This window comes from Pelophylax lessonae, assembly GCF_965119305.1.
Source record: "Pelophylax lessonae genome assembly, chromosome: 2".
In the NCBI taxonomy this organism is placed as follows: Eukaryota; Metazoa; Chordata; class Amphibia; order Anura; family Ranidae; genus Pelophylax; species Pelophylax lessonae.
Window position 1 is genome coordinate 740,806,135 of NC_138769.1, and position 24,857 is coordinate 740,830,991.

At 51.5% G+C, this 24,857-nt stretch overlaps 1 protein-coding gene across 1 annotated transcript in view; it reads left to right on the plus strand.

The window, feature by feature from the left end:
- NUMA1 (nuclear mitotic apparatus protein 1) overlaps positions 1 to 24,857 on the plus strand; it is a gene marked incomplete at its 5' end in the record, with an annotated part of 135,223 nt that overhangs the window by 81,467 nt on the left and 28,899 nt on the right. Inside the window, 5 exon segments of the mRNA XM_082248294.1 lie at positions 151 to 421; positions 5,214 to 5,511; positions 16,315 to 16,376; positions 21,242 to 21,478; positions 22,245 to 22,349. Of these exon segments, the coding sequence (XP_082104420.1) occupies positions 151 to 421; positions 5,214 to 5,511; positions 16,315 to 16,376; positions 21,242 to 21,478; positions 22,245 to 22,349 (973 nt within the window).

Sequence of the window (24,857 nt, forward strand, 5' to 3'; positions counted from 1 at the left end):
GGACTGTATGTCTAAGCTCCCTGGACTGAAATGCATCAGATGGAGTTTTGTTGCAGGGTGTACTATGAATATTAAAATTGGTCATGTGATTGGAACTTGCTTATACGACAGATCATTGTCTGATCTTTTCATGTTTTGTGCCCTCATCAGAGTTGCTTCTTGCAGAAAGAATGGGCGGGCCCATCAAGAACCCTCATCCTCTGCCGCCCAGGCAGACAGTCCGGAACCCTTGGCCTCTAACCGCCTCCCCAAAAAAGTGGAGTCATTGGAGAGCCTGTACTTCACGCCCATCCCCACCACCCGCACACAGTCCAAGCTGGACAGCAGCGTGGGCTCCATAGCGGACTTCTTGGATTCCAGCAAGAAAACCCGCTCCGCCCGAAGACGGACCACCCAGGTAATCAACATCACCATGACCAAAGTGAGCAGAAGAGACCCTGTATGTATCTGTACAAAGCTAAATGGCTTGGCTGGTGATGGCGCTCCTCATTCACCAGGAGGGAGAGCAGGATCTGCAAACTTTTGTGGGGCTTCCATGTCACGTTGCTAATTGTCTTGTAAGTAGACTGACAGTGATAGAGAAGGTCTTTGACAAGTATGGCTATCGGTAAAGTCAGACAACGCTATGTGCATGCTTGTATTCTGTACAGTACAAAAAGTATTGAAGCTAAGAGCATACCATACGGTGCCTTGAAAAAGTATTCACACCCCTTGAAATTTCCCACATTTTGTCATGTTACAACCAAAACCATAAATGTATGGTTCCCATGGACCTTTTGGCTGCTTCTCTGATGAATGTTCTCCTTGCCCGGCCGGTCAGTTTAGGTGGGCGGTCATGTCTTGGTAGGGGCCCGGCCGGTCAGTTTAGGTGGACGGCCATGTCTTGGTAGGGTTGCAGTTGTGCCATACTCATTCCATTTCCCATGATGGATTGAACAGCGCTCAGTGAGATGGTCAAAGCTTGGGAGATTTTTTTTATAACCTAACCTTGCTTTACACTTCTCCACAACTTTATCCCTGGCCTGTCTGGTGTCTTCCTTGGCCTTCATGGTGCTGTTTGTTCACTAAGGTTCTCTAACAAATCTCTGAGGGCTTCACAGAACAGCTGTATTTATACTGAGATTAAATGACACACAGGTGGACTCTATTTACTAATTAGGTTACTTCTGAAGGCAATTGGTTCCACTAGATGTTAGTTAGGGGTATCAGAGTAAAGGGGGGTGAATACAAATGCCCCCCCCCCCCACACACACACACTTTTCACAGATTTATTTGTCAAAAATGCTGACAACCATTTATCATTTTCCTTCCACTTCACAATTCTGTGTCACTTTGTGTCGGTCTATCACATAAAATCCCAATAAAATACATTTACGTTTTTGGTTGTAACATGAGAAAATGTGGGAAATTTCAAGGGGTGTGAATACTTTTTCAAGGCATTGTTAACATGATAGCCAGGAAAATTAGCATTTTCAGAATAAGAAGAAGTGATAGCAGCTTCCATGTCTCCCTTAGAGAAGGTTCATTTATCTGGAATATTTCTACCTGTGGCCTAACATTGTCTGACCCCCCCCCCCCCCAACATTGGCACTTCACACCCACAGGTCTAGTTTGAAGGCCTTCACCTGTCACCATCGCAGAATGTCATGAAAAGTAAAAATCCCAACTACCTTAAAATACATTTTAGCTTTACTGTTCAAACAATGGCGCTTCTGTTGGCCACTGAGGCTGCCTATTATGGTGAAGCGCCAGTAGGAATGAAGAGATTTGCGACCATCTTTGGCACTACCCAGAAATGTTGGAGTTTTATGGTCAGATTGCACCAGAAATCAGATGGGACAGTTTCAGTGGCCACTGTGTAGGTGTGAGCCCTCCCCTGGGTAGGTGTGAGCCCTCCCCTGGGTAGGTGTGAGCCCTCCCCTGGGTAGGTGTGAGCCCTCCCCTGTGTGTCGGCACTTTACACCTTTTAGAAGTTTATTTGATTTTTTTTCAGTACAGATTCTCTTCAGTTAACGCTTGGGGTCTGCGGCTTTTTGCATATTTGTCGCTAATGCTATAACCACACACTAACCAGATTGCCTGCATCTAGTCCTTCCTATAGAGGACCTTTATGTACAGTCTGTCTCAGGGAGGGGCCACCTTTTCCAATTTACAAGCATTGGGCAACTGGTATGCCAGTGATTATTTGGGTTGAAGTTGTATCATTTTCAATGATTGCCATTAGCTGTACTGATATCAAGTAAACTGGTTCAAATCCACCACAATTCCTGCACCCCCAGAGCTCCGATCACCAAAATTCCTGCACCCTCACCCCTCAAATCCCCCCCAATTCCTGCACCTTCACCCCTCAAATCCCCCCCCCAATTCCTGCACCTTCACCCCTCAAATCCCCCCCCCCCAATTCCTGCACCTTCATCCCTCAAATCCCCCCCCCAATTCCTGCACCTTAAAACCTCAAATCCCCCCCCCCAATTCCTGCACCTTCACCCCTCAAATCCCCCGCCCCAATTCTTGCACCTTCACCCCTCAAATCCCCCCCCCCCAATTCCTGCACCTTCACCCCTCAAATCCCCCCCCCCCAATTCCTGCACCTTCATCCCTCAAATCCCCCCCCCAATTCCTGCACCTTAAAACCTCAAACCCCCCCCCCAATTCCTGCACCTTCACCCCTCAAATCCCCCCCCCATTCTTGCACCTTCACCCCTCAAATCCCCCCCCCAATTCCTGCACCTTCATCCCTCAAATCCCCCCCCCAATTCCTGCACCTTAAAACCTCAAATCCCCCCCCCCATTCCTGCACCTTCACCCCTCAAACCCCCCCCCCCATTCCTGCACCTTCACCCCTCAAACCCCCCCCCCCCCCCCAATTCCTGCACCTTCACCCCTCAAATCCCCCCCCCAATTCCTGCACCTTCACCCCTCAAATCCCCCCCATAATTCCTGCACCTTCACCCCTCAAATCCCCCCCCCCAATTCCTGCACCTTCACCCCTCAAACCCCCCCCCCAATTCCTGCACCTTCACCCCTCAACCCCCCCCCAATTCCTGCACCTTCACCCCTCAAATCCCCCCCCAATTCCTGCACCTTCACCCCTCAAATCCCCCCCCCTCAATTCCTGCACCTTCACCCCTCAAATCCCCCCCCAATTCCTGCACCTTCACCCCTCAAATCCCCCCCCAATTCCTGCACCTTCACCCCTCAAATCCCCCCCCCAATTCCTGCACCTTCATCCCTCAAATCCCCCCCCCCCAATTCCTGCACCTTCATCCCTCAAATCCCCCCCCCAATTCCTGCACCTTAAAACCTCAAATCCCCCCCCCCCCCATTCCTGCACCTTCACCCCTCAAATCCCCCCCCAATTTCTGCACCTTCACCCCTCAAATCCCCCCCCAATTCCTGCACCTTCACCCCTCAAATCCCCCCCAATTCCTGCACCTTCACCCCTCAAATCCCCCCCCCCCCAATTCCTGCACCTTCACCCCTCAATCCCTCCCCCAATTCCTGCAATTCCTGCACCTTCACCCCTCAAATCCCCCCCAATTCCTGCACCTTCACCCCTCAAACCCCCCCCCCAATTCCTGCACCTTCACCCCTCAAATCCCCCCCCCCAATTCCTGCACCTTCACCCCTCAAATCCCCCCCCCCCCAATTCCTGCACCTTCACCCCTCAAATCCCCCCCCCCAATTCCTGCACCTTCACCCCTCAGGGTTCCTGCACCTTCACTCCGCGGATCACTCATCGGATCACCCCGATTCCCGCACCTTTACCCCTCCGATCACCCCGATTCCCGCACCTTTTACTCCTCAGATCACCTTGATTCCCACACCTTTATTCCTCAGATCACCTTAATTCCCGCACCTTTAAGGCCCGTACACACGTACCGATTGTCGGCCGTAAATATTCGGCCGACGACCGATCGGCCGATTGTAGGCTTGTTAAGTATGATGCTTCCAACATCCGACAGCGCACTTTTGGCCGAAAAGAATCTGATGTGCATGCTTTAAAATTTTTGTAGGCCAACACCAGAACGGCCGATTGTTCGCCAGTCAGAACAGAATTCGGCCGACAGACAGCAGATTTGCAAGACTGGGCATGCTCAGAAAAGACAAAACACACGGAAAGTTAACCATCACATGACATCACTTCTGCAGTTGGCTGCTGTTGGCCGACAAAATTCGTGTGCAGTCTTTTGCAGTTTTCAACAGACACGACAGCCCTGGACAAAAGACGGCCGATCGGTACGTGTGTACGGGGCTTAACTCCTCGGATCACCCCGATTCCCGTACCTTTACTCCTCGGATCACCCCGATTCCCGTACCTTTACTCCTCGGATCACCCCGATTCCCGTACCTTTACTCCTCGGATCACCCCGATTCCCGTACCTTTACTCCTCGGATCACCCCGATTCCCGTACCTTTACTCCTCGGATCACCCCGATTCCCGTACCTTTACTCCTCGGATCACCCCGATTCCCGCACCTTTACTCCTCGGATCACCCCGATTCCCGCACCTTTACTCCTCGGATCACCCCGATTCCCGTACCTTTACTCCTCGGATCACCCCGATTCCCGTACCTTTACTCCTCGGATCACCCCGATTCCCGTACCTTTACTCCTCGGATCACCCCGATTCCCGCACCTTTACTCCTCGGATCACCCCGATTCCCGCATCTTTACTCCTCGGATCACCCCGATTCCCGCACCTTTACTCCTCGGATCACTCCGATTCCCGTACCTTTACTCCTCGGATCACTCCGATTCCCGTACCTTTACTCCTCGGATCACCCCGATTCCCGCACCTTTACTCCTCGGATCACTCCGATTCCCGTACTTTTACTCCTCGGATCACTCCGATTCCCATACCTTTACTCCTCGGATCACCCCGATTCCTGCACCTTTACTCCTCAGATCACCCCGATTCTTGCACCTTTAGACCTCAGATTTGAATAGGCTGGTGAGCTTTTTTACCCCATATCTGTGGCCACTGGTACTGGGAGATGGCAGGCCAGCTTAATCAGTGATGTAAGGGAAGTGGGTCAGCCATGGGTAGAGAAGCTCAGGCCAGGCTTTTACAGCTAACAAGCCGTCCATTACAGCCTTTGGCATGGCGCCTCTATGTGCCACTGAAAAACACATTGCATTTCTGCCCGGGCCCCTGTTTCATAGGTCGCTGACCCCTGGTCTCTCCAATCTTTGTCTCTCTTCTAACACAGCGAACAAAGGAAGAAGAGGAAACCGAGCCAGAGAGCGCCAACACCTCATTCTACAGCCTGCGCTCGGGTATCTCTCTGCAGGCTCTCAACCAGCAAAGCAGCACCCGTCAAAGCGGTAGACCACAGCCAGCTGTCTCTGCCCCAGCTATCACTAGCCTACCGTCCCAGGAGTCTCTGGTGAAACACGAGCGCACGTCATCGGACGACAGCTTCAATAACTCCGGCCTCGATGTCCTTATGAACTTACCCGGTTACCGTAGAAAAACGCGCAGTTCTGCCCGTCTGTCCCAGACCAGCGGTAAGTGTCTCTTGGGCACGCCAGGCTTCTCCCTGTCTTTCTAGAATACCAGTCCCTTACCGTTGTTAGCTTGACAGTTGAACTGTTGGAATACTGATTAGCTATTGTCCACCTCCCCGAAGGGTAGGATAAGGCAGTACAGGGGCTCCAAAAATAATACACACGAGGTTGCAATCTAAGCTGAGACAGAAGGACTCCATAGGCAGAGGATGGTTGGTAGGAGGAGGTTGTGTAGTGAAATTTGGGGAAAGACCAATGGCGGGTAGACAACATGAATCCAATAAAGCTCCAACAGTTTGTACAAAATAAAGGGAGACGGAACAGTTATAATACAAATCAATAATTATAGAAATTCAGCGCTACTCCCTATATTATCCAACCACAAATAGTGTTTATAATAGGGATAGACCGATGTGGTTTTTTTCAGGGCCGATACCGATATATTGGTCACAACGTATCGGCCGATATGGGCTGATATTTTGTACATCCTATGTCAGGGTCCGAGACTCGTCTTCTCCTCCTCCAACCATTTGGTGGTTTTGCTCATGTAAGGGTAAAATTATGTCACATGGCATAATTCCACTTACAAATGTTATTGAATAAACACACACTTGAAATGCCACTCACATATGTACAAATGATATAATCAATTCCACATTCGCAGATCTGCTGGCAGATCGGTATCTCTCACCCACTGGTCGTAAGTGATACCAGGGTGATACCGCTCTGTCCGGCACCCACCCGATGCTGCTCCATCTCTCAGCTGCTCCGTCTCTCACCCACTGGTCATAAGTGATACCCGGGTGATACTCTGTCCGGCACCCACCCGATGCCGCTCTGTCTCACAGCCGCTCTGTCTCTCAGCTGCTGGTCATACGTGATACCGGGGTGATACCGCTCTGTCCGGCATACCACTCGATACCGCTCCGTCTCTCACCCACTGGTCGGAAGTGATACCCAAGTGGGTGAGAGATACCGATCTGCCAGCAGATCTGCTAATGTGGAATTGCTTATATCTTTTGTACATATGTGAGTGGCATTCCAAGTGTGTATGTTTATTCTATGAGTAAAAGTGATAAACCTATGCGCTACCAGTAGGTATAAGACGTGAGAAACGAAAAAACAAATAATTTACATATAGTGGAACACCAAGGACTAAGCAGCCAATTCAGCAGTGTCACCACATACCACAATAAGATATATGAAATAGAGAGAATCGGCGCTCAGATTCTTAAAAATGGTGGACCACCCAATAATTGGAAGAATAAATATATAAAAGATGATGATGCAGCAGTATAATAAAATCACAGTAAATATCCGCAGTGTAGTATAAAAGATGCCATGATCAGTCAACGGTCATAAATAGATAGAGTAAATACATAAAAGTATATTATAGATATAATAAAGTGATAAGTGCTGAATACGTGCAGAAATGGTGATAAACTAATAAAACACCAGTAGCTGAAAATGTGACGGTGATTCAGCTACATAAATTAAGTATAGACAAAATATAAATCCAAATGTGAAATATAGGGAAGATATTGATGAAAAAAATCCAGAAATTCTCAATAAAATGTATGTATAGATATATTCATGTGCTACTATATAAAAGTGCTAATATTAGATGTGAATCAATAAAGTGCTAAAAAGTCCATACAAAAATTCAGTGACTATAAGAAGATGATTCCTGTGAATAAATAAAGTGCTCAAACGTCCATAAAAAGATCAAGTGGCTAAAAAAATAAAACAATAATTCCGGTGATAGCCAGGTGCAGTGGTAGGTGAGCTAAACAATATCCTCCTTTAACCACGGTATGTCATCAATTTCTGGGATATTCACTCATTGCAATTAAAATATAAGAGGGAAACTCTCATGGTGCAGTAAATCAGGGTAAATTTAATCAAAAGATGCAGATAACTTACAGTTAGATACAGGAAGATGCGTAGAACAAACACTGAACCGCCGATGCGGTATACTCAGATACTTTCGGTCTCGGCCGTAGACCGGAAGTGACGTCACCATGGCTTCTCCCGACGCGTTGCGTCACAAACCACATGACTTTCTCAAGGGGTCAATGTTTATTCTATAACCTTTGTAAATTGAATTACGCTATGTGACATCATTTTACCCTTACATGAGCAATATTTGGAATATCGGTAATATCGGCCAGTTCCGGGGCCAATACAGATATATCGGCAAAAGTGAATATTGGCACTCCGATAATCGGCTTTGCTGATAATCAGTCAATCCCTAGTTTATAACATATCAAAAGCGTATAACATACAGAATGGTCAACAGTGTTCTAAAAGTTAAAAAAAAAAAAAGTGTCCTAAAAAGATCCAAGCTAAAAGTATCAAGTGATCGTACAAGGTGCTTGTTTCACAATGTAATCAACCGCAAATAAAAAATGGAAAAAGTCTATCAAAAAATCAAATATTCCAGAAGTCATGTAGTACGAAGGATCTTCTGGCAACATCCCGGTGTGTAAAACCGATTTCCGTCCACCAGTGGAAAAGTTCATGGGAAATTAGCAGCTTATCAGATGTCTTTGACCATCCCTGTCACGGCAAATGGTCATTGTGTGCCTGTAGCGGTCAGAGGAGTAGGGGACCGCAATGCAGAATTCAAGTACAGTACAGCAGACAGAGAGGCTGAAGCAGATACCGGCTTTATTAACCAACAGAGTATAATGGCCGGAGAATGATGTTAACAGTAAAAACAGATTACATAGGTTTACAGCAAAGTTAACTGCAGCGTGATACTTAAAATGGCGTTCCCGCCAATGCACACACAGAGATACAGGCTACTCTGTTATATGATCCTATCTGATTCCCGCTAACCGGGACACGTTGCTGCAACGCTCTGTCTACAGAAACCTGTTCTATGCCCTACCACAGGTTAGCACCGGTGCAACTCACAGTTCTGTAGGTACAGCTGCTTTATCTCAGTCTCTGTGATGGTGGATGCAGTCAGGTCTCTGGATCTGTCCCTTGCTGTCTGTAGCTGCAGTCTCTTATGCACTGGTCTGGGTTTCTTTGCAAGTAGTTTATCTTGTTCTGTCACTTGGAGGTCACTGCAGTCTGGCCCCTTGCTCTGTAATTTGCTTGAGGTGCTCTGGGATGTTCTCTCCTCTCTTCCTCTGGTTCTCAGCTACTGTCCGTTGTATCACAGTTCAGTTCTGTCTCCTCTGGCAAGATCCTGTTGTTCTGTCCCAGGATTATACAGTCTATATCCCTCTCAAGGCCACAGCATGCAGTACCTTTCCTCAGCTCAGCACAGCCATAGAGAGCCGAACACCACACACTTCCTGGAACTTCCTGCTTCCTTCATTCACCTAAAGCAACAACAGTGACCTCTTGTGGCTGGAAGATGCATGACAGTCTGTGGGAATTTCTCAATAGAACTACAGTGTACTGAAGTTAGTCATTCAAGGGGCTGACCCCCTACATGCCTCCCCACTTAACGATGGTCGTCCTCGGCCATCCTATATAGTCCATGGGGAAGAAAGTGATTATTACAATCTCTAACAGCAGCACAACATTGTCCACAACACATACAGGTGGACCAAACGAACTGATCAGCATTGTACCTGTTTGGTGGAACCCCTGCAGTAGACCTATTGGATCTCCGGAGGTCTTGACTATCTGTGAGGGACTGACTTTCCTCATTGGGAGCTGCCAACCTGGGTTCCTCCTCATTTCGAGCCGGTGGTGGTTCTGTAGCATAAGCTTCATCCCCTGTGGCCTGGGGACCTTCCGTAGTGTCAGGAACAATCCACCAGTCTTCATCATTGTTTTCATTGGAGATAATGAGTTCTGAGGACGGGACAGGAAGTGTTGTCTCTTCAGCAGGTTTGGGATCTTCAGACCGACATGGCCGTAACATATTCCTATGTAGGATCCTTGAGGCAAACTCCTCATTTTCCACCCGTACTTCGTAGACCGGGCCATTGGGGTACACTCTCCTGATCACTTTGTAAGGTTGTACCTCCCAACGCTCACTCAACTTGCCTTTGGGACGTTTCTCCCGCACCAATACCCGGTCTCCAGGTTGCAGCGGAACCTCCTGGAGGGGAGGACGGTCAGTATGAGTTCTCTCTTGCAAACGCTGGCCTGCTAACCGGCGGATGGTCTGGAGCCGCTGACGGTGTTCTTTCACCCATGAGGTGGTCGATCGTTCTATTAAGTCCTGTGGTTGTTCTAAATTCAGTTCAACAATTTCCCGGCCAGCTCTGCCGAACAATAGCATGTACGGAGTATACCCGGTTGTGTTGTGAACCCGATTATTGTAAGCCCAGACTAATTCATGGAGGTAGTCTGGCCAGTGCATCCTTTTGTCTTCCTCTAATGTCCTCAACATCTGAAGCAGGGTCCGGTTGAAGCGCTCACAGGCCCCATTCCCTTGGGGATGATATGGAGTTGTCCTGGATTTTTCAATGCCATACAGTCGATGTAGCTCCTCCATCACTTTCCCTTGAAAGCACGCTCCTTGATCTGAATGGATCCGCTTCGGACACCCGTAGACTCGGATGAAATCTTGACAGATGGCCCGAGCTGCAGACTTAGCCGTCTGGTCTCGAGTTGGGGTGACCACTGCAAATTTAGAGAAGTGGTCAATCATGACCAGGCAGTATTGTGGACCTCTGGCGGATTGTCCCACGAGAAGATAATCTATCATCAATACTTCCAGCGGTTCTTTGGTCTGTATGGGCTGCATGGGTGCCCTCTGTTCGGTGCTTTTGGTGAGTTCACACATTCGACACTGCCGGCAGACTTCCTCAACCGTGGCCTCCAGTCGTGGACAATATACATAGCGTTGCAGCCACTGGAAGGTTTTAACTGGCCCGAAGTGAGCTCCAAATTCATGAGCCTGTTTGGCTACTTCTCGTGCCATGCTTCTGGGTATTACTACCTGCCACCTTGCCTCTATATCAGCAGGCTGCTGCCACTTGCGGTACAAAACAGCTCCATGAATTTCCAGTCTATCCCATTGGTGTAGAATGGACTTCATCTCGGCATCAAGCTCAGTCCTTTCATCTCTGTCAGGTTTTCTTTGCTGGGACACCCAACCTTTCATCTGCCGCAGTCCGACATCTTCATCCTGTATTCGGCCCCATTCTTCATTGGTTCTTCCTAATGCCTTGGGTAGCACTCGGGCCTCCCCACTTGTCTGTGCTGCAACTGCTGGAGGTGTGAACCTGCGGAAGTCTGGAGTTTCATCCTCTTCTTTTTGTTCATCCAGATCCCCTACTGGAGTCTCAAAAGTAACCCTCGACAGACCATCGGCATTAGTGTTCTCTGTAGCAGAGCGGTAGCGGATTGAGAAGTCATACTTGGCAAGGCGAGCTGCCCAACGCTGCTCCAGGGCTCCCAGCTTGGCAGTATCCAGATGGGCCAGGGGGTTGTTATCGGTCTGTACAAAGATCTTAGCCCCTGTCAGGTAGCCCGCAAATTTTTCTGTCATGGCCCACACCAGGGCAAGGAGCTCCAGCCGGAAGGAACTATAGTTATGAGGGTTTCGCTCTGTATCCCGCAACGACCGACTGGCATAAGCGATAACTCTTTCACGTCCTTCTTGTACCTGTGACAGTACCGCCCCAAGTCCATAGAGGCTGCCATCAGTCGATAAGAGGAATGGTTTGTCAAAGTCAGCATAAGCCAGGATGGGGGCCGATGTCAGGTTTTCTTTCAGGGCCTGGAATGCCTCTTCCTGCTTCTGTCCCCAGGGGACACTTTGACCCTTGGGCCTCCCAGCTGTTCCTCTCTGCAGCTCATTCAGAGGGCCCGCTATCTTTGCGTAGTCTTTGATGAATCGCCGGTAATATCCGGTCAGACCGAGGAAAGCCTTCAACTCCCGCAGTGTTCTGGGCGCTGGCCATTGTTGTATGGCAGCCATTTTGTCTTGAGATGGCAGCACCCCATCTTGGGACACCGTATGGCCTAGGTACTCTATCTTCCTCTTGAAGAGATGACACTTCTTTGGCTTTATCTTCAGGCCATGGGATCGCAACCGCTTGAGTACCTGTCCTAGTCGGTCTAGGTGTTCTTGAAAAGAAGCGGAGTATACAATGATATCATCCAAGTATATCAAGGTTGCTTCAAAATTCAGGTCTCCCAGACACTTCTCCATCAGCCGCTGGAAGGTGCTCGGGGCATTGGATAGCCCGAATGGCATTCTGTTAAATTCGAATAGTCCCATGGGGAGTATGAATGCAGTCTTGGCCCGGTCCTTCTCGGCCACCGGTACTTGCCAGTACCCGCTTGCTAGATCCAGGGTGGAGAAGTATTTAGCCCGCCCTAGGGCTGTCAGGGACTCCTCGATGCGTGGCAGAGGGTATGAGTCTCGTGTGGTGCATGCATTCAACCGCCGATAATCCACACAAAATCGAATAGTGTCGTCCTTCTTTTTGACAAGCACCACTGGGGCTGCCCAAGGACTTTGACTACCTCGTACCACTCCTGAATCTATCATCTGTTTCAACAATGTCTTCACTTCCTGGTACAACTTGGGCGGGATCTGTCGATAACTCTCCCGGATTGGGGCAGCGTCCCCGGTCGGTATCTCATGTGTGATAGCATCTGTGCAGCCAAAGTCATCGGCATGGCGGGCAAACGCAGCCTGATTCTCCCACAGCATGGCTTCAACCGCCCGCAAACGGTCTGGACCGAGATTCTTCACATTTATCTCCATTTGGTCCACAATGGTTCTCCCATTCCATTCTGGGGTCGGAGCCTCTTCGGGTCGGGCAGTAACTGCCAGTGTCCATGCAGCATTGCCTGTTGGAGCTAAAGTCACTTCTTCCCGACTTAGCACTTCTCCCCGATGTAAGTACACACGGGCCAGTTCTACTCCAGGTGCCAAAGCGACTTCCAGATGTCCCACATTCACAGCTCTTATGGGTACTCGTCCATTCTGGACCACTGCCAGTGTCCGGGCCACTAGGGCATCCTGACCTAGTTCTCCTAGACCCCCTGGTTCGATGATCACCTCCATACCTTCAAGGTTGCGGAAGGTTCCCACAGGCAGGGTCAGTATAGTCTCCCGACCCGGAGGAAGACTGAGGGTCGCCTTTCCCGGCACTCGGATAGTTCCCACGGACTGGTGTACTGGGACACTCTTCTGTGTCCCACAGAACCGGATCAACCGTTGGAAAGCTTTTTGCGTGGGTTTGTGTGGGGTGGCTTGCTTCCAATAGCCAGGTCCCCGTTTAGTGAACATGATCTGATCCAATTCCCGTAGAATATTCATGCCCATTATCACCGGTACATCCTCCTTGAACGTCTCGGGGACCAGCAGAATGCCTTTTCTTCCCACTTCCTGTCCACACAGCCGTACGTTCATCCACACGACTCCCGTGACTGGAATTTGCTGATGGTTCGCAGCTGTAACTCGGACCAATGTCTCTCGTTCTGGCTTAGCCAGTGCTTGGAAGTAACGATTGAAGTATGACTCAGGCATGGTCGTCACCTGTGATCCGGTATCTACTAAGCAGTTGACTGGAATTCCTTCAAATTCAGCTTGTATGACGGGGCACCCTGCGACCAGGTGTTCAGAGCTGTGTTGGGTGTCTTGACTCTCCACCTTCCCCGCAGTACGCCCCACTACTGCGGGGGCCGGTAGTTTAACGCCGGCTCTGAGCGTCTAGATAGATCACTCTGACACTCTCTGGCGAAGTGTCCTCCTTCTCCGCACCGCCAGCACTGTGTCCCTGGACGATAGTCTCTCCGCCTGCGCGCGGGAGGCGCCCTGGCTGGCCTTGTTGGAAGATATTGAGGAACTTGGTGTGACGGTGAACTCGGGTAAGGATGCTGTGGTGTAGGAACCAGTGGGGCAATCTGATAGGGCGGTTGTTGGGCCGGATAGGCAGCCCCAGGGGAATAGCTCGACTCCATTCGCCTTTCCATTTGTGTCAATTTTTCGTGCATAGCACTCAGGGAGCTTTGCAGGTCTTGTACCACTTTAACTAGGACCTCTTCCTTCCCCACAACCCCAAAGGGTGTGGCGGTCTGGGTCCGTATCACTCCGGAGGCATAACTTTCTTCTTTACTGCGTGCCACAGCCTCCGCCAATATTTGCCGAAAGTTCAGAGTAGGGTCCACCCTGACTCGCTCCCGCAGAACCTGTCTCAGGGGAGAGCTGAAGAGTCCCAGAATAAACTGTTCCCGCAATATTCGGTCGGCAGATCCCATGCCAGATACTCCGTCTGCCTCCTTTTTCTGTACCTCAGCCAATACTTCTTGTAGAGCCATCGCATATTGTGAGACCCCTTCTTTTTCTTGCTGAACCCGGTAGAAGAATTTCGCCCGGAGGTGGCCCGCACTAGCTGTTTCACCGTATATTTCTTCCAGAAATCGCACAATCTCTTGCAAGGTGCTGCGTGTGGCTTCTGATTGTAGAAACACATTCTTTCGGGCCTCACCCTCCAGGGCAGCCAAAGCGATTTCTACCTGTAACTCTGGGCTGACATTGTAAATTCTTGCAGCGCTCTGTAATCTTGTCACCCAGTCTGACAGTGACATGTTCTTGCCATCAAATTTTGGCAGCAAGTTAAACAGCATGCCCATAGGGAGGGCCCTTGCAGGGGTTCCACCATTGCCTGAGGTACTCACATTAGCATCATGCACATTTCCTTCAGCCGCCTCCATCTCTGTAACCGTACCCTGCTCGCAGCGCCACTTGTAGCGGTCAGAGGAGTAGGGGACCGCAATGCAGAATTCAAGTACGGTACAGCAGACAGAGAGGCTGAAGCAGATACCGGCTTTATTAACCAACAGAGTATAATGGCCGGAGAATGATGTTAACAGTAAAAACAGATTACATAGGTTTACAGCAAAGTTAACTGCAACGTGATACTTAAAATGGCGTTCCCGCCAATGCACACACAGAGATACAGGCTACTCTGTTATATGATCCTATCTGATTCCCGCTAACCGGGACACGTTGCTGCAACGCTCTGTCTACAGAAACCTGTTCTATGCCCTACCACAGGTTAGCACCGGTGCAACTCACAGTTCTGTAGGTACAGCTGCTTTATCTCAGTCTCTGTGATGGTGGATGCAGTCAGGTCTCTGGATCTGTCCCTTGCTGTCTGTAGCTGCAGTCTCTTATGCACTGGTCTGGGTTTCTTTGCAAGTAGTTTATCTTGTTCTGTCACTTGGAGGTCACTGCAGTCTGGCCCCTTGCTCTGCAATTTGCTTGAGGTGCTCTGGGATGTTCTCTCCTCTCTTCCTCTGGTTCTCAGCTACTGTCCGTTGTATCACAGTTCAGTTCTGTCTCCTCTGGCAAGATCCTGTTGTTCTGTCCCAGGATTATACAGTCTATATCCCTCTCAAGGCCACAGCATGCAGTACCTTTCCTCAGCTCAGCACAGCCATAGAGAGCCGAACACCACACACTTCCTGGAACTTCCTGCTTCCTTCCTTCACCTAAAGCAACAACAGTGACCTCTTGTGGCTGGAAGATGCATGACAGTCTGTGGGAATTTCTCAATAGAACTACAGTGTACTGAAGTTAGTCATTCAAGGGGCTGACCCCCTACATGCCAATGGGTCTCCTGTGCTCTGAACACATCTGCCGTGATGTCTCTCAGAGATGAAAGGCAAGAAACCATCCCATAAGATAAAACCGTATAGAAGAGTTTGAGTATAAAAGATGTACACTTCCACCATCTGCAGGCTGAACCGCTACACAGCACATAAATGAGAATCCTATAGCATTCCTATGGGCTGCTGTAGGTTCATCCAATCACTTGCTGTGAGTGATGACCTCAATCCTGTAGGCCCTACCTGATGCGTTTCATCACAGATGACAACATTAGGGGGATGGGCCACAAATCAAAACAAGAGGGTTGGGAGGGTATTGCTCATGGGAGTTTACAATCTAAAAGGGAGAAGTAACTGATACAAAAGATAATAAGTGTTAGGGGTGATTTGATGAAGAAAGTAGAAGTCCAGTTATTGGGTGGAGTTGGGATAGGCCACCATCAAAAGATGCGTTCTCAGGGCTTGCCTAATGGGCCATACACACTATAAGATTTTCTGAAGACTTTTTCCTTCAGACTTACCAAAACCAGATAATATGAGGTCAAACCTAAACACTTTCAATTTGTATGCAATCTGGCAGGTCCTTGTACTACATAGAAAAGGTAAATCTGAAGGAAAAAGTCTTCAGAAAATCTTATAGTGTGTAGTGTAGACAGAGTAGAAGATTGGGGTAGGGAGATACAAAGAATGTGAAAGGCTCTGAAGAAGTCCTGGAGGTGAGCATGGGAGGAGGTCATCTTGGAAGGAGCGAAGAGGATGGTTTGGGTGGGATTGTGAGATGAGGTTGGTGACGTTGCCAAATTTGTAGGCGGCTTTTTATGTGGATGGCTGGATCAGAAGATCCAGTAAAAGTTGGGGTCTGAGTCAAGGTTGATTCTTTTATATTTGGGGTACATATAAGCGTCAGATCAGAGGAGCAGCACAGGAGAAGCCTTGTAGATGTGAGTGAGAAGATGACCGGCGGGGCGGGGGGGGGGGGGGTTATGATGTCCTTCAGACTGAAGGTTTTATCTAGCAGCGAAAGCCAAGGAGATTGGAGGTGAGGCCTTTATAGGTGGAACCTAGGACTTTGAGTTGAATGGTTTGAGAATAGGAAGCCAGCACAAAGACTGAGATTTCTAGAGCAGGAGGAAAGTGTATCCGCTCAGTTGCTGCGTTCATAGCATGGAAGTTGATTTGAGATGTACAAGACTGCACAGGAAGGCGTTACAAGATTTGAGATGGTTGCAAGAACAAGCATTAGTGTCGCTGTCGTTCCAGGTCGCAGCAGCTTCTACGTGGGGGGACCCATCCTTGGCTGTCTGAAGAGCCTTAAAGAGGAAGTAAACTCTTCCGTTTTTTTTTTTCTTCCCTGCAAAGTAAATGCATAATGTGCTAGTATGCGTCGCATACTAGCACATTGTGTGACACTTGCCTGCAAACAAAGCCTGTGTTGTCCCAGCTAGCGGCCACAGCCATCTTCACCCGTCTTCCTTCCGGGTCTGCGGACTTCGGCTGCATTACTGGGCGGAGGCGCGTGACGTCACTCCCGCGCATGCGCACGGGAGCCGCCGGTCACGGCACCGGGCTATGAAGGAACGGCACGGGCGGCCATACCTTCAGAGCGCATGCACCGATGATGTCATTGGCTGCATGCACTGCAAATATCTCCTAAACGGTGCAAGTTATGGAGATTTTTACAGTACCTATAGGTAAATGTTATAAAGGTGGGTTTACAACCACTTTAAAGGGGTCCTCTCTATCTACTTTTTTTGTCTGGGTTTTCCCAAGTTGTTAGTGATCCTAAACACACACTGTTTGACCGCTTCTGGACCGTCCACCACAGTTTTACTGCGGCAGGGCGGCCCTCCTGCTACTGCGGCAGGGCGGCCTGCAGCTAGGGAACGCGCTCCCGCCCCCACTCAGCAGCAGGGACTCTGATGCACGGGGCAGGCGGCTCCGATTGGCGCCTGACACCCACGATCGCTCCCCGCTGAGAGAGGACGGTCGGCTGTTGTAAACACAGCTGACCGCTCTTCTCTCTGGAATGATCACAGAGTGCCTGTGATCCTTCTATATAGGAACACCGGTCTCTATGGTCATTTCACAAGCCCCCCCCCCACAGTTAAAATCACTCCCCTAGGCTCACATGTAACCCCTTGATCACCCACAGTGTTAACCCTCTTCCCTGTCAGTGTCATTAGTACAGTGACAGTGCATATTTTTAGCACTGATTACTGGAGTAATGTCACTGGTCCCCCCAAAAGTGTCAAAAATGTCAGTTAGGAGTCCGATCTGTACGCCGCAATGTCGCAGTCCTGCTAAAAATCGCAGATCGCGTCTACTAACTACAGGAAAGATTTATATCATTTTTATTGTTTTTTTTTTTACTAGTAATGGTGGCGATCAGTGATTTTTAGCGGGACTGCGACATTGCGGCGGACAGATCGGACTCCTAACTGACATTTTTTACACTTTTGGGGGGACCAGTGACATTTCTACAGTAATTGGTGCTAAAAAATATGCACTGTTACTGTACTAATGACACTGGCAGGGAATGGGTTAACATTGTGGGTGATCATAGGGGTTAAACGTGAGCTTAGGGGAGTGATTCTAACTGGGGGGGGGGGGGGCTTGTGAAATTACCATAGAGACCTGTGATCCTATATAGAAGGATCACAGGCGCTCTGTGATCATTGCAGGGAGAAGAACGGTCAGCTGTGTTTACAACATCCGACCGTCCTCTCTCTCAGCGGGGAGCGATCGCGGGTGTCAGGCGGCAGTCGGAGCCTCCTGCCCACTGTATTGGCTTCCCTGCTGCCCAGTGGGGGCAGGAGCGTGCCGGCGGCGGCGTGCACCTAGTTCCAAGTCCTCTAGTTCCATCACAGGCCTAGGACTCGGTTCCGTCACAGGCCTAGGGCTCGGTTCCGTCACAGGCCTAGGGCTCGGTTCCGTGACAGGCCTAGGGCTCGGTTCCGTGACAGGCCTAGGGCTCGGTTCCGTGACAGGCCTAGGGCTCGGTTTCGTGACAGGCCTAGGGCTCGGTTCCGTGACAGGCCTCGGGCTCGGTTCCGTCACAGGCCTCGGGCTCGGTTCCGTGACAGGCCTCGGGCTCGGTTCCGTCACAGGCCTCGGGCTCGGTTCCGTCACAGGCCTCGGGCTCGGTTCCGTCACAGGCCTCGGGCTCGGTTCCGTCACAGGCCTCGGGCTCGGTTCTGTCATCATCCATCTTGTACTCCAGGGCCCGCACCTTGGTTTGCAATGTGTGAAGGGAGGCAGTGTGTTCCACAACCATGTTCGAACTGATCTTCTGCTCCGCATTACCGGATCTTACCCAGGTAACTCTGATCTTATACAGGCATTACCGGATGCTTCCACATGGTTCACTGGGGTTGGCGCCGTGTCCTCTTCAATCAGCAGAAAGAGGAGCATCTTGCCTTCCTTCGGTTTCCCGGAGGGTCTGTAAGGCATTAGGAAACAGCAGAGGCGGCTCAATAGAGGATAGGTGCCCAGGTGACAGAATAAATCCAACCTAAGCCAGCAGAGCTTTGAACCATGCAGCTGCTCAGATCGTCATCTTGGACACTCGCCCAAATCTGAGTGTTATAACCATGGTTACAGAAAAAGAAGAGCTTTAGAATTTCTACTTGAACCTGTTCATTGCTTCAAGTTTAAGTCAAATTAGGTGCCAGTACGGGTGTATGTGTAGCCCAGTACGGGTGTATGTGCAGCCCAGTACGGGTGTATGTGCAGCCCAGTACGGGTGTATGTGCAGCCCAGTACGGGTGTATGTGTAGCCCAGTACGGGTGTATGTGCAGCCCAGTACGGGTGTATGTGCAGCCCAGTACGGGTGTATGTGTAGTAGAGGGGAACCACATCCTTGTTACGGTAATTCCAAGAAAGGAATGGACAAAAAATTGATTTCTAAGCTGCCCAAAGCAAATCGGGGAAGTCATCCCATTCTGGATCTAAGGCACTAAATAGCTTCATTTGAGGGCAAAAATTCCACATGGAATCTCTTTGGTCAGTCTTTGATTCCCTTATTTGGGGCACCTTCTGTCCTCTCTGGACATCTAGATTGTCAGTGTCTACCTTTTAATTCCCATCTTTCCATCAACTCTATCTGCACTTTGCTGTAAGCATGCATCTCTATCGCTAACCAGTTCGCTGCCTTTCCCTTCTGTTTGGCCCCTGAACCTCACCAAAGTGCTAACCCCTTTACTTACACTGCTTCATTCACATTGATGGCGGAGCTAGACTTTTAAAACAGGGGTGGCAAAGGGGTGGCAAGGTATTATTTTGGGGGGTCAATATACAAAGTGTTCAATTACACTAAAAATAAGTTATTTTCCACAAAATGTATATAGATTAAAGTTTGTTTATTAGACCAGGGTGAGGTGAGGTCCTGTCCCCCATATAGACCTCCCCCCGTACAGTAAGCCAGGGTAAGGTGAGGTTCCGTCCCCCATGTAGATCCCTATAGATCCCCCTTACAGCATGCCAGGGTGAGGTGAGGTCCTGTCCCCCATATAGATCTCCCCCCTTACAGCAGGCCAGGGTGAGGTGAGGTCCGGGGACCTCACCTCACCCTGGCTTACTGTACGGGGGGAGATCTATATGGGGAAGAGACTTCACTCTGGTCTACTGTAAGGGGGGATCTATATGGGGGACCTCACCTCACCCTGGCCTACTGTACGGGGGGAGATGTATATGGGGACAGGACCTCACCTCACCCTGGTCTACTGTAAGGGGGGGATCTATATGGGAGACCTCACCTCACCCTGGCCTGCTGTAAGGTGGGGATCTATATGGGGGACCTCACCTCACCCTGGCCTGCTGTAAGGGGGGGACCTCACCCTGGCCTGCTGTAAGGGGGAGATCTATATGGGGGACGGAACCTCACCTTACCCTAGCCTGCTGTTAGGGGGATCTATATGGGGGACCTCACCCTGGCCTGCTGTAAGGGGGGATCTATATGGGGGACCTCACCTCACCCTGGCCTGCTGTAAGGGGGATCTTAATGGGGGACCTCACCTCACCATGGCCTGCTGTAAGGGAGGATCTTAATGGGGGACCTCACCTCACCCTGGCCTGCTGTAAGGGGGGTATCTATATGGGGGACCTCACCCTGGCCTGCTGTAAGGGGGGATCTATATGGGGGACCTGGTCCTCCATATAGATCTCCCCTTACAGCAGGCCAGGGTGAGGTGAGGACCCCCATATAGATCCCCCCTTACAGCAGGCCAGGGTGAGGTCCCCCATATAGATTCCCCCCCCTTACAGTCAGCAGGCCAGGCATTGGGCAAGGGCAGGTTCCCCATAAGATAGATCCCTTTTCCTTTACAGACTTCTCACTACTCAGTCAGTCACTAGTACAGTCAGACAGTACTACAGTAGTGGTCTCTTGCCTACCTTTTTTTCACCTGTCCCGACTCCCCAGGCGAGGTTTTTCCTGCAGCACCACAGACAGACACCAGTCCCTCCCCCAGACAGTCCCTCTCAGTCTCCGCACCGCACGCCTCCCCCCACCAGTCTACAGTAGGTGGCGCCGACAGGATTGGGTTCGGGAGCTGAGCGGCCAGGGGCAGAGAGCAGCAGACACAGCGGCGGCGGCGGCCATGGCAGAATGTTTTCAGCGGGGTGGCAAGGACTTCGCCTGGGGTGGCAAGTGCCACCCCAGCTAGCCCTCTGGCTCCGCCACTGACACATGACTTACCCATAGAGAGAGACCTAAACATTCTTCTGAAGGAACATTCAGCATAGACCTTGTCTGCCATGACCACCAACCTGTTCAGACTCTGCAGAGGTTAGGTCCTGAAGCTTCAGAAATCGGCATTGGAACGGACGTATTACTTGGAGTATCTAGGTCTCCTTCTGAATACGGCTTAGTCCAGGGTTTTCCTGACTCTCCGCTCCCCAGATCAGATTCTACAGTCCAAGAATCAGGCGACCTTCTGTTGTGCACATTATGCATGAGTGCTCTCGGCTTGATTGTTCCTTTTGAGACCTTTCCATGGTTATCTCTGAATTGGTTTAAATAAAATCTTAAAGTTTTTTTTACATACTTTCTTTATTGAGAAGCTCACAGTGTGCAGTGAAATCAGAGAAAGACATTTCTGTCCAGGAAAGGTGTCGGTACAACTTGGGGGATGGAGGTCAGGTTTAAAAATATCAGTAGTAACGTTTCTATTGCTTTTTATCCATCAGCCGTCCATTTTATCATCTGCCATAACCGATGAGGAGATGAAGACAGGAGACCCTAAAGAGACGTTACGACGAGCCACACTACTGCCCTCTCAGATCCAGATCCATGAGCCTCAACCCAACACCCGGAGGATGACGCTGGCCGGGATAGAACATTCTTCAGCAGGAGGCGGAATAACCACCCGACAGCAGATGAAGAGGGTGTCCGAAGAGACTCATTATGGCCCAGATACCCCAGAGGTAACTGTACACCTGCTGTGCCTATTATGAGGGGTTCCACCATCCATGTGCTGAGTTCCCGGGTCGGTACACCTGCTGTGCACATTATGAGGGGTTCCACCATCCCTGTGCTGAGTTCCCGGGTCTGTACACCTGCTGTGCACATTATGAGGGGTTCCACCATCCCTGTGCTGAGTTCCTGGGTCTGTACACCTGCTGTTCCCATTATGAGGGGTTCCACCATCCCTGTGCTGAGTTCCCGGGTCTGTACACCTGCTGTGCACATTATGAGGGGTTCCACCATCCCTGTGCTGAGTTCCCGGGTCTGTACACCTGCTGTGCACATTATGAGGCGTTCCACCATCCCTGTGCTGAGTTCCCGGGTCTGTACACCTGCTGTGCCCATTATGAGAGGTTCCCACCATCCCTGTGCTGAGTTCCCGGGTCTGTACACCTGCTGTGCCCATTATGAGGGGTTCCCACTTGCAGGATTTGTGTTTATTTGATCTTCTGGTGAATCTTCTGGTAGAAAGATCTCCCTATGGATGTAAGCTGGGGGCTGAGTCACAGCTAAAATCTCTTGGGTTGAATGACCCATGCAGCTCAGTGATTGGTCCTCTCGGTCTCTTCTATCTATATAATGAGGGTTGCTGCAGTTGGGTGAAGAGCTCCTCCAGGAGAAGTTCCTTCTGTTGTAGGACTCGGTGCCGCAATCGGAGCCAAATAATGATTATGAACTTATGGCATTTCCTCTTCACCACTAAACTCATGTCTTTCTCCTCACTAGGCCAAGAAGTCAGCAAGTTGCTTTCCACGTCCGATGACGCCTAAGGACAAGCCGGAGAGTCGCAGAATTTCAACGGCAGAAAGCAAAGCCAGCATCAGCCAGCAGGTGACCTGACCCACAGATTGCTTCCTGCAGTAATGTGCATTGGATTGCATTGTGTGAGCGACTCTGACCCCAGCACAGATCCTGGGCTGTGGCCGGTGCCTCTCACCCCAGCACAGATCCTGGGCTGTGGCCGGTGCCTCTGACCCCAGCACAGATCCTGGGCTGTGGCCGGTGCCTCTGACTCTGACCCCAGCACAGATCCTGGGCTGTGGCCGGTGCCTCTGACTCTGACCCCAGCACAGATCCTGGGCTGTGGCCGGTGCCTCTGACTCTGACCCCAGCACAGTTCCTGGGGTGTGGCCGGTGCCTCTGACTCTGACCCCAGCACAGATCCTGGGCTGTGGCCGGTGCCTCTGACTCTGACCCCAGCACAGTTCCTGGGCTGTGGCTGGTGCCTCTGACTCTGACCCCCAGTACAGATCCTGGGCTGTGGCTGGTGCCTCTGACTCTGACCCCAGCACAGTTCCTGGGCTGTGGCCTCTGACTCTGACCCCAGCACAGTTCCTGGGCTGTGGCCTCTGACTCTGACACCAGCACAGTTCCTGGGCTGTGGCCGGTGCCTCTGACTCTGACCCCAGCACAGTTCCTGGGCTGTGGCCGGTGCCTCTGACTCTGACCCCAGCACAGTTCCTGGGCTGTGGCCGGTGCCTTTGACTCTGACCCCAGCACAGTTCCTGGGCTGTGGCCGGTGCCTCTGACTCTGACCCCAGCACAGATCCTGGGCTGTGGCCAGTGCCTCTGACTCTGACCCCAGCACAGATCCTGGGCTGTGGCCGGTGCCTCTGACTCTGACCCCAGCACAGATCCTGGGCTGTGGCCGGTGCCTCTGACTCTGACCCCAGCACAGATCCTGGGTTGTGGCTGGTGCCTCTGACTCTGACCCCAGCACAGTTCCTGGGCTGTGGCCTCTGACTCTGACCCCAGCACAGTTCCTGGGCTGTGGCCGGTGCCTCTGACTCTGACCCCAGCACAGTTCCTGGGCTGTGGCCGGTGCCTCTGACTCTGACCCCAGCACAGTTCCTGGGCTGTGGCCGGTGCCTCTGAATCTGACCCCAGCACAGATCCTGGGCTGTGGCCGGTGCCTTTGACTCTGACCCCAGCACAGTTCCTGGGCTGTGGCCGGTGCCTCTGACTCTGACCCCAGCACAGATCCTGGGCTGTGGCCGGTGCCTCTGACTCTGACCCCAGCACAGATCCTGGGCTGTGGCCGGTGCCTTTGACTCTGACCCCAGCATATTTCCTGGGCTGTGGCCGGTGCCTCTGACTCTGACCCCAGCACAGATCCTGGGCTGTGGCCGGTGCCTCTGACTCTGACCCCAGCACAGATCCTGGGCTGTGGCCGGTGCCTCTGACTCTGACCCCAGCACAGTTCCTGGGCTGTGGCCGGTGCCTCTGACTCTGACCCCAGCACAGATCCTGGGCTGTGGCCGGTGCCTCTGACTCTGACCCCAGCACAGATCCTGGGCTGTGGCCGGTGCCTCTGACTCTGACCCCAGCACAGATCCTGGGCTGTGGCCGATTCTGACTCTGACCCCAGCACAGATCCTGGGCTGTGGCCGGTGCCTCTCACCCCAGCACAGATCCTGGGCTGTGGCCGGTGCCTCTGACCCCAGCACAGATCCTGGGCTGTGGCCGGTGCCTCTGACTCTGACCCCAGCACAGATCCTGGGCTGTGGCCGGTGCCTCTGACTCTGACCCCAGCACAGATCCTGGGCTGTGGCCGGTGCCTCTGACTCTGACCCCAGCACAGATCCTGGGCTGTGGCCGGTGCCTCTGACTCTGACCCCAGCACAGTTCCTGGGGTGTGGCCGGTGCCTCTGACTCTGACCCCAGCACAGATCCTGGGCTGTGGCCGGTGCCTCTGACTCTGACCCCAGCACAGTTCCTGGGCTGTGGCTGGTGCCTCTGACTCTGACCCCCAGCACAGATCCTGGGCTGTGGCTGGTGCCTCTGACTCTGACCCCAGCACAGTTCCTGGGCTGTGGCCTCTGACTCTGACCCCAGCACAGTTCCTGGGCTGTGGCCTCTGACTCTGACACCAGCACAGTTCCTGGGCTGTGGCCTCTGACTCTGACCCCAGCACAGATCCTGGGCTGTGGCCAGTGCCTCTGACTCTGACCCCAGCACAGATCCTGGGCTGTGGCCGGTGCCTCTGACTCTGACCCCAGCACAGATCCTGGGTTGTGGCTGGTGCCTCTGACTCTGACCCCAGCACAGTTCCTGGGCTGTGGCCTCTGACTCTGACCCCAGCACAGTTCCTGGGCTGTGGCCGGTGCCTCTGACTCTGACCCCAGCACAGTTCCTGGGCTGTGGCCGGTGCCTCTGACTCTGACCCCAGCACAGTTCCTGGGCTGTGGCCGGTGCCTCTGAATCTGACCCCAGCACAGTTCCTGGGCTGTGGCCGGTGCCTCTGACTCTGACCCCAGCACAGATCCTGGGCTGTGGCCGGTGCCTTTGACTCTGACCCCAGCACAGTTCCTGGGCTGTGGCCGGTGCCTCTGACTCTGA